Source organism: Montipora foliosa, unplaced genomic scaffold (assembly GCF_036669935.1).
Source record: "Montipora foliosa isolate CH-2021 unplaced genomic scaffold, ASM3666993v2 scaffold_427, whole genome shotgun sequence".
NCBI lineage: Eukaryota > Metazoa > Cnidaria > Anthozoa > Scleractinia > Acroporidae > Montipora > Montipora foliosa.
In genome coordinates this window covers 611,111-620,800 of record NW_027179731.1, presented here as the reverse complement: position 1 = coordinate 620,800, position 9,690 = coordinate 611,111, and the positions used below count along the sequence as shown (strand labels likewise).

The 9,690-nt window shown below is 37.1% G+C and overlaps 1 protein-coding gene across 1 annotated transcript; it reads left to right on the top strand.

The window, feature by feature from the left end:
• Positions 1-5,711: 5,711 nt before the first annotated feature.
• LOC137988780 (uncharacterized) lies at positions 5,712-9,319 on the top strand. Its single transcript, XM_068834736.1, has 3 exons — positions 5,712-6,339; positions 7,378-7,914; positions 9,111-9,319. Exons 1-3 carry the CDS (start codon positions 5,712-5,714, stop codon positions 9,317-9,319), a joined length of 1,374 nt encoding a protein of 457 aa, XP_068690837.1.
• Positions 9,320-9,690: the final 371 nt, after the last annotated feature.

Sequence of the window (9,690 nt, the reverse complement as noted above, 5' to 3'; positions counted from 1 at the left end):
TGTCCAGCTTCCCCTCAATTTTGTCAAGCCGTGACAAAATCGCAGACAAGTCCTGAAACGAAAGAACTATTTAATTAGGTGAACAGTTCAACTTCTTCCACTGAGTAACACATTTGGGAGTGAACTGTTAAGGCAACTTCCATCGGCAAACAAAACGAGTTTTTACTTTCACCTATATATGTATGAACCTTCACAAATAATAATGTGTAAAGATTCTGCGAAATAGCAAGTTTTAATTAATTAAACCTGTGTTTTATATGCATTCACACCTAAAATGTCAACAGAGAATATTATACATGTACCGATAGGGTTATATGTGAGAGTTTAAGGGACAAGTTCAGCTTTGCAAAGTTGACAACCATGGCTAATCATGGATAACTACCGTAATATTGTAAATAATGTAACTGTGCAAAATAAATTAACTTATTTATGTCAACTCATGTTTGCTAGCTCGAGTTTGATATCATTAATTTCGCTTGCCGATTGAAGGCACCTTGAACTCATGCAAAAAAATTCTATCTTTTATAGATACTCCGTAAGCAATCAATAAAAAATAAACTCACACAAATTTGAAGAAACATGTGAATAAACGTATCATTATCAGGCAATTTAATTACTATCAAAGCAACTTGATGGTGAAATGCAGGATGGTGAAATGCAGGAGAAGTTCAAAATGTTAAATGAACTTACAAGACGTGGTTCAACTTCCACCATGACATGTTCTGATTGGGGATGTGATCTGTAAAAGCGAACAAAGATAACATTTTTAGTATTATGGGTATGTAAGACGACAAGTGACATCTGTATTTATTTATACAGTATACCAAAATCATCCTAAATTTTATGCACATTTTGATTGGTCAGTTTCTATGATCTTTTGATGGAAAGTCACAAATGATGTCAATGAATACTGTTTTCTCCTCCTAATTTTATAAAACCAAATAATAGATTCCATGTTACTGTGCGTACAGTAATAGATTGCAGGCAATGTCCGAATGTGGTAAGAACATTAGTGACAAATAAGGCACTACTTTTTTGATCTTACCACACTTTGATGTAATATGTACATGTATAACTGAACAGATGCATGGCAACATGGAATTGACAGTTAAGCAGACACCCACATTTATAGACTATATATTATGAATTTAACAGTTCAACCTTTTTGATTGAATAGTTATTATAACTTATTAAGTTACTGTACCTTTGAAAATGCTCGCCACTAGTACTGGCCAGCTTTGACGTCAAAGGGGATCTGCAAAACAAACCATCGAGCTAAATTAAGTGCCTGCAAACTGAAGTTAAAACAATGCAACTTGTCGGCCTTGGAAGAAACATGAACATGTAGATAAAAACCATTGCACAGTAATAATTAGTTTCAATATTCTTAATTATTAAGGTAATTACCTCTGAAAGCGTTCCTTGGTTTGTGAACCATTTAAAACGGAGTCTAGCCTCCTTTGCTCTTCCTCAATAGAGGCTTACATGTAATAAAAATGATTAAAAATGAAAAACAGTTAGCTTGGATTATATAAGTATCAAAGTTATCTAGCCAAGGACGAGTGCACAAATCAAATCAATATCAAAATGTCATTTAAACGGTTGGAAAATCATTCAGTTGTTAATTGTGGATGTGATTTTTCAAATGAAAGACTCTTGCTCTGCCAATTTGACGTTTAGTAAGAGCTCATAATTAACAAAATTAAACAAAATTACCTAAATAGCGTGATCTAGCCCCTTTAAAGGGGCAGTGTTACGAATTGTTAGTAAAATCTGGAAAGCAAAGGAGACTCGTTTACTGATAGCAAACTAAAATTGATGGCTAAATGTCTTCAAAACAGCCATTTTAGCATGCAGAAACCATTTTTAAGTGTTTTTGATTATGCGTAACCAACTTAGAATGAATGTGAACTTAAAAATGTCGGGTCGACGTTTTCAAGTTCTCCCCTTGCATCTTATATGAATTCCAAGGTAACTTAGTGTGGCTCATTTTTCTTTTAAAATTTAAGCGATTTTTATATCACTGCGGTGATCCAGAAGCAATATTTATTTATTTTAGAATGAAAAAGTCTCTGAAAATTGATTAAGTAAGTTTATTGTCAAATTTCTATAACACTGCCCCTTTAAGTGTCTCCAAGGAATCAGTCTACCTTACATTGTGTTACCTTCGGCAGTCAAGTGTACATGTGTCGGTGACTAAATCAGATGTAATAATGGCACATTTGATTTCATAAATAATCTGCTTCTAAATAGACCCATCAAAATGAAACTGAATCAATGCTTTATTCATTTAATGTTGAGGGGGAGAAGAGCATTTAAAAGCACTGAAAACTCAACAAAATACACTGTATGTGTAATTACACACAAGATGGCAGTACAACAAATGTTTGTGGTTTTTTAAAATTAAATAATTTACTATATTAAAATATAGTAAAATATTCAGAAAGCCATCCTGTTGAAATTAAACTGGGCACAAAAGTGCCCCCTGTCCACTATCCGTGTTAGCTGCACACAGATCTATGCTATAGTTACCTTTCCATGAGGCATCAGCAGATTTACATGCATGATCAGTCCCTAAAAATCAAGAAGCATCTTTTGTTACTACAGCTGCACCTATACCCCATTCACACCAAAGCTTAAACATGTTGAAGAGCTGCTTACTAGTTAAACATGGTTCACAATATTATTTTTAAATGTTGCACATTGATTGTTTTCTTGACTACAAAAATAGAACAAATTAACACTATTATTTAATATCACCAGAATCTTACATAAAATTTAAAAAGTAGTCCTTATGAATTCTGTCAAGCCTGTGTTGTTGGTGTAAATGGGACAATTTGAGTTAAAAATGAAATTCTTAAAGAATAAGGCATTTTTGAGCAGGTCGAAACCTGCATTAATGTACAGCATGATATTCAGAAAAAATCCTGCATTCAAAAGGAGTTCTGATTTGATATTGGTAAAAACATACCTTTTTTGTTCTTTGTTAGCAAGATTTCGCCATCCCTCTTCCGCTTTAGTGTTGGATGGGGCTCCTCACGATCAGACTCTTTAAAAATTAATTGAGCAATACATGCATTTTAAACTTTGTAAGATCAAAATAAAAGAAATTTGCTTTTTGTCTCATGTTGGGAAATTGCTTTAATCATTATGTCTTGTGCTTGTTTTATACATATGTAGGTTGTCAAAGCATAACCAAATTAAATTGGTAAGCCCATTTCAAGCAACCTTGATATATGTATACTTCTTCAGGGACAGTCTGTCACTAGTTGTGCAAATCCAAGGTATTCATTCAAACAAAAAAATATCATGCTAATCTTTCCAGCCTAATGCAACCAATTCCAGATCACAGCAAGTGGTAAAATATTGTGTTAGGATAATAAAGGAACTCTATGAACGAAATTATTGTTGTGCTCTTTAAAGGGACACAGTAAACTCACTTTTGGTGACAGAATAGGACCGTCGATCATTTCAGTCTTATATTATGAACCAAAGTCAGGTTTCAGCTTTTTACAGCTACGCTTTCGCCAAAAATAAAGTGTAGCGACAGTGTGCGTTTGATTCCATGTTCAGCACATATTGTTGCCTTGACACATACCTTTATCACTAGCTGTAGCACATGTATCTTGTGAAAAGGAGAGATCAAGGGAAGCCTTCTCACATTCCTCTTTTGTTCCTGGTAAAAATCGCACATAATGATCGTGACATTAAACACTTTGCAAAAATGTTACACGGAACGTTGTTCTAAAGAAGGACACTAAGGTTGCGGCCAAATTTCCAGCGAGGACACATAATCTTTCAGAATTAAACTTATTTTGATGTAAAATCTTCCCTTCTTTTCAATTAATCTATATATATGGTGGCTGTCATGTGTGCAAACACTCCATACTATTTTATTATTTGCTGAGTCTTACCACACTGAAGCAACTTTGCCGTAAAGTATTTGGCTTCCTTCCCCTTTCCCCACAATACATTTATTATCTGGTTGTAGCCATAATGTTTCTCCTTAATCTGGTCCACCTCAATGACAGAATATCTTTCTTCATCTTCGAACAAAACCAAGGCAAAGTTCTGTTCATCAGGTGCTGCCAACGAAAGGGTAGTAGTTTACAATATAGCTGCAACTGGTTGGTTGGTAACTACATGGTCAATCATTTATCTCGATTATAGTGACGCCTTGCTATGAGGTCTCAAAATCACAGCATGCAAAGGTTCAAACAAAGCTTTTCAGTCAGGTAACTAGTTTTAAAGACATATTTCGTTGGTCAAAGTTTGCATAATGTCCACAACTTTGGAAAGACTTCTGTGAATTTCCAATTTTCCTGAAAAAAGGGGAAAAACTGTTTGCCTCGTGCGAGCTGTGACCTGATGTGAAATTTAGCCCCTCCCAAGAAATCCACGTGAATCTTCAATTTTAAGGATATTTTGTACAAGCCAGAAAATTGAAAATCCATCGAGACTTCCCAACAAAAAAACCCCCAGAATTAGTATAAACACGGCCAAGGCTAATATACCGGTTAAAATATCGAGGGGAATTAAAGTAAACACTCATGTCGGGAATATTGGTCTGCTTACCGGTAGGCAAACAATACCGACTGATCTCGAGGAGTCTCCCGACGTAATAAAAACAAAATGATTGACTATGTTCGAGAGATTTGAATCTCCAACTTGACCGTATCAAAAATTTTGAGTACCCTTTCAACAGGGTTTTAGAGGTCGGTGGATTCTCGAATGAAATGATCTATCATCTATGGACGCCTTATTCAGGCCACAATCAAACTAAATCGTGTTGCCACACATTCTCCAAAGAAAAGTCAAATTACAATACATGTTATTCTTATGCAAATAAGTGGCAGGGTACTCAGCAGTTGTAAGCCCATGTTGCTGGAAAAAGATTCACTCAAGCCACAACTAAGATCATTCTTGACCGTTCAAAGAGTTTTGATGCACGTGGACAATTAAATGGACATTAAATAGCATTACTTACCAGAGTAGTTCCTCAGCTTTTGGATTTGAAGCCTTTCACTTTTTGCCATTTCCGTTTAAAACTCAAGTAAGAATTCTGATTGAAAAATAAAATGCTGCAGAGACCCTCACTGCAAACAGTCCGAATTATTTTTCCGAATGACCTCGTGAAACTGACCCGTTGTTGACCTTTGATTCAAAGAGATATCAGTTAACACCACGTGATTGAAAACAATAGGCACTTATTTGACGTTTCCTGCGATTTCCCGCGAAAATCAATTGGCTTTGAGGATTCCTTATACATATAATAGCAACGACTCCCCGATAGTAGAATATAATTTGTGTTTAAGGAATAATTAGACTTAGCGATGTCCCAAAATCTTGTAGAAAGTCGAGCGTTTTTGAGCTACGGACAAAACCCAGAAGTGAGCTGTTTTCCCTTTTAACTTGTCTTTACACAACCGCATATAGAACATGTATATTTCCCAGTATCTTTTCACCCTTGAAGTGATAAGTATAAAAATCTGTCCCCCTCGCTCCTCTTCCCCTTCCCCGATTACGCCGGCCATGCAGGCTAAAAAATCTGGGAAACACCACTGTCCTGGCAGGCGAAATGTTCTCTTCCGGTTGCCGCAAGCGAGCGTTGACGCTTGAAACTTGAGACCACTATTGAAACAGTGCAATAAATACGGTATGCGTTCCTGCCTGTATGAAAAATCTCTCCGATTTTTTTCGTTTACTTGGGTATGGAGGAGACAGACAAGGATGAATCAGAGATTTCTGACTCGAACAGGGATATTAGTTCAAGCTCCGCCGACCAACTGGGAAGTGCTACCCAAAAAAGAAGTCGTAAACGAAGGAAATTTCTTGTGGCAAGTATTGATAGGACGCTCGATCCCAACTTGTCACTTGAGAATTCAAGCTCAAACGGTGAAGATTTACCTATTACCAAGGGAAGGGTTCGTACAACGGCCATCGTGAGCGATCGCGACGCTGATGAAGACAGCGCTAGCTCTAGTTCTGACAATCAAGTAGTGAGGATAACACCCAAAAAGCGCATTCGAAGTCGAAGGAGACGCAAGTGCATCCCGGCGGGCAATACCAGCTCGGATGATGATGGAGAATTCTATGAAACTGGCAGAAAACAAATTCGAAGAAGAGGAAATCTTGCCCAAAGATTCAATGAAACGAACTCTGCCACAGACCTTGAAAGTAGTCCAAGAATACGTGTGAAAAGGATTGACTTCAATGAAAAAGACGAGTCGTCTTTTCTTGAACTTTGTAATCAAAGCTCTGACCCACTAAGTCCCTCAGGCTGTGGTAGCGATAATGAGGACCGATGCGCAGTGCACACTGATGGAGACCAAATTTCAGGTGAGTTTTCAAATTCAAATTTATATGAGTAACAATTGGTTTATTAAATTTACGATTTTCTCGCCTTTTTTTTTTTGTCGGGCAGTGAGGGTAAATGCGTGATTATAATAATTGTAATATTTCTTTTACTTGGTCATTTTGATACCCTTTCAGCATAATTAGCCCCTTGAGGGGGGGGGGGGGGGATCCCATATGGAACACGGGGATGCTCGTCGGAAATTTTTGAATTTAACCGCTAAAGGAAACCATCTGTGAGTGGTTCAAGCTTTTTGTGACCCCTAAAGGAGACAAATTTGACTTCTGTTTGTTTTTGCGTAATTCTGTGTTTCTTCGCGGAACCCTAAACGAGACCTAGGCGGCTTAAAATATTGGCGCTTTGCCCGGAACACCCTAAGCAAGACCAAAATCCAAAATTTACACCCCTAAGCGAGACGATGGGCATCCCTGTCTGTTTCATATGGGAGTCCCCCCGCCCCCCCCGGGAATTAGGCTGTCTTGACGAGAGAGAAAGGTTCGCGGAAGTCATGTTGAGTCTTTATTGAGTATGCGCAAGCCGTTGCTTGGAGACAATTTCAAACCCAGGCCAAGTCTCGATTTTGACCGTCACCTATAACAAAAATTATGATGTGCGCGCTGCCAAAACAGACTTGACCAGAGTGACTAGCCTAGAAGCTTGGGTTGTGGTGACTTTAAAAAGACTTGACATGAGTTCTGCAGAGCCTCTCTTGCTTGCCCTTTGGTGAGTTTTATAAGTTCTGCTTTCAGGGTGTCATTTTGAGAAATGCACAGCAAGTAGTCTGCCACTTTTTGAAGTCATTATAGAGTTTCCTTGTTTGTCTGTTTTAGTGTGATCCACAACCAGATTGGTCTCCCTTTGGGTTTGAATAAAATTTTCTTACCAGCATTGCCATTGGTTCATTTGGGAAGCCCCCCCCCCCCCCCCTCACCCCTTTGCAGGTTTGACCCAAAAGTACTGATATCAATAGTATGATTGTCTGTGAAAATTGTCTTTTTTATATAAACCTTCTAATATTTTAGACTCTGAGGGCAGTATAAAAGGTACAGACAAAGATTCTCATACTGGTGAAAATCAGTTGGACCATTCAGACTTGAGTGATGATTTCTTGTCAGAAATAAGTGGACATGACAACATTACAACCTCAGATGCTGATTCACACAGAGTGTTTTTCAGTGATGGCGATGTTAGTGAAGGTGATCAGCCAGTTTGCGATGGAACAAACATAAAGAGACGGACTTTTGAAGCCACTTTTCTCGCTCTATCTAACAAACACCATTTTTCAAAATCAACAAGGACTGACATCCTCAAGTTCCTGGAAATGATCATTCCAACACCCAATTTACCGACATCCAATTACACTTTTGAAAAGAAGTTAATGGGTGAGATGAACATAAATTTGTCTAAGACTGAACTCTGTCTTTGTTGCAATGAAACCATAAATGATGGGAAATGCCAAAATGAAAAGTGTGAGAAGTTCAACAACAAGCTGAATTACCATGAAATAGAAATATGCTATTTCATCCCACTTAAGGACCAACTTCAACGAGTTCTAACTGGTATGCCTATGATTTTGGATGTGTACTGTGTTTACAAACAAAATGAATGTGTTGATTTTGTTTCTATATGACTATTTTGAATGACTCATTGTAATGATATTTCTTGTGGAGTGTCCCAAAGCTCTTTTTTAGGTGTGTTATTGCTTTATGAATTATAATAGTTTTAGATAATCGTTTAAGAAGAAGAATTACTGAAATGAAAGTTACACACTGTTTCAATGTTATCGTGACATCATTTTTGAGCGACAAAAATCTGTAAATCTAATTTATACAGTGTAAGGTGGTAGGAATGATAAACATAGTGTTATACTTAACATGTCAGCATGGTAGGTATGTTAAGTATGTTCAAATTAAACAAATAGTTTTGTGCAGTTTGAGTCCAATTATATGTACATGCATGTTCAAGCTTGGTTACTTCTTTTTTATGAACTGCATATCATAAATTAGACTAACTTATGAGATGACAAAGCTTGAACTCCCAATCAGTCTCGAACCACACAAAATATTTCATTGTTTGTTTAATTTGAACATACTTAACATGCTTACATGTTAAGTACAACACTATATGTTAACATATCTACTCTTACCACCTCACACTGTATAAGATACATGTAGGTTAAATATTTTTGTTACTTGAAAATGATGTTATGGCCACATTGTGTATTTATTTTGCCAATTTATCTTCTTGAGTATTAATATTGTTTTTGTTACATATAAGATTTAATGATCTTTACAAAGTAATCCAAGGAATTGTAGTAGATATTATTTGTCAGTGATATAATTATTAATATTGTCTATTCACATTGTGACACAGGATATCTAATGGACATAGTGAAAGGCTACAGATGGGTTTCACTTGTAATGAGCTGATTTAAATCCAGTTCAAAGGTTGCTACCTAGTGACATACCAATAATTATTAAAAATGCTCTGTTTGCAAAAAGATCGTTGAACGTTATTATTGTCAGTCACCAGTCAGTGACCTTTGAGCTGAATTAATCCACTCAAGGGAAACCCACCTTTAGTTAAAAGCATGGAAGGCTTTGCAGTTTTTCATTTTACACCTTTGGAAATTAACCAATAGCTGTAAGCAATGCATCCAACTGCCAATGCTCTAAGTTGCTTTGACAAAGTCCTTTCTGTTGTGTATTGATGGCTTACTAATAATTGCTGGTATTTCACTGCTTGATTTTGACAGAACACTGGGACAAAGAGATTGATTACAAACAGGATCATGCCCATGGTCATGGCTTCTACTATGACATTTGTTGTGGTGAGGTATACCAGAATACACCTGGTAAAGATGATCCACAGAAGCAGATATCATTGGTATACCACATAGATGGAGCACCTGCAGTCAAGTCAAAGTCAATGAACCTCTGGCCAATCCAATGTTTTGTTAATTGAACTTCCACCTAAACTGAGATATTGCTTTTCAAATGTGTTGGTTTGTGGCCTTTCATGTACGCCAAAAAAGCCAGATCTCAAGGTTTTTCAAGAAAGATTCGTGACCGAGCTAGAGCAACTGCAACGTTTTCAAGTGAAGATTGGGGGAGACTTTGCAAACATTTCAATAGAAAGAGTCATTTTCCATGGTCATCTTGCTGATTTGGTTGCTAAGGCTCCATCCTTATGTTTTTGTCAATTCAATGGCAAGAGTGGCTGTTCAATTTGTTTCCATCCTGGTCAAAGAATCCAGCAAGGGAAAGGTAGTATCCGTATATATCCATACACCAACCAGGAACCACCTCAACGGACACACGAGCAAACACTCCTGC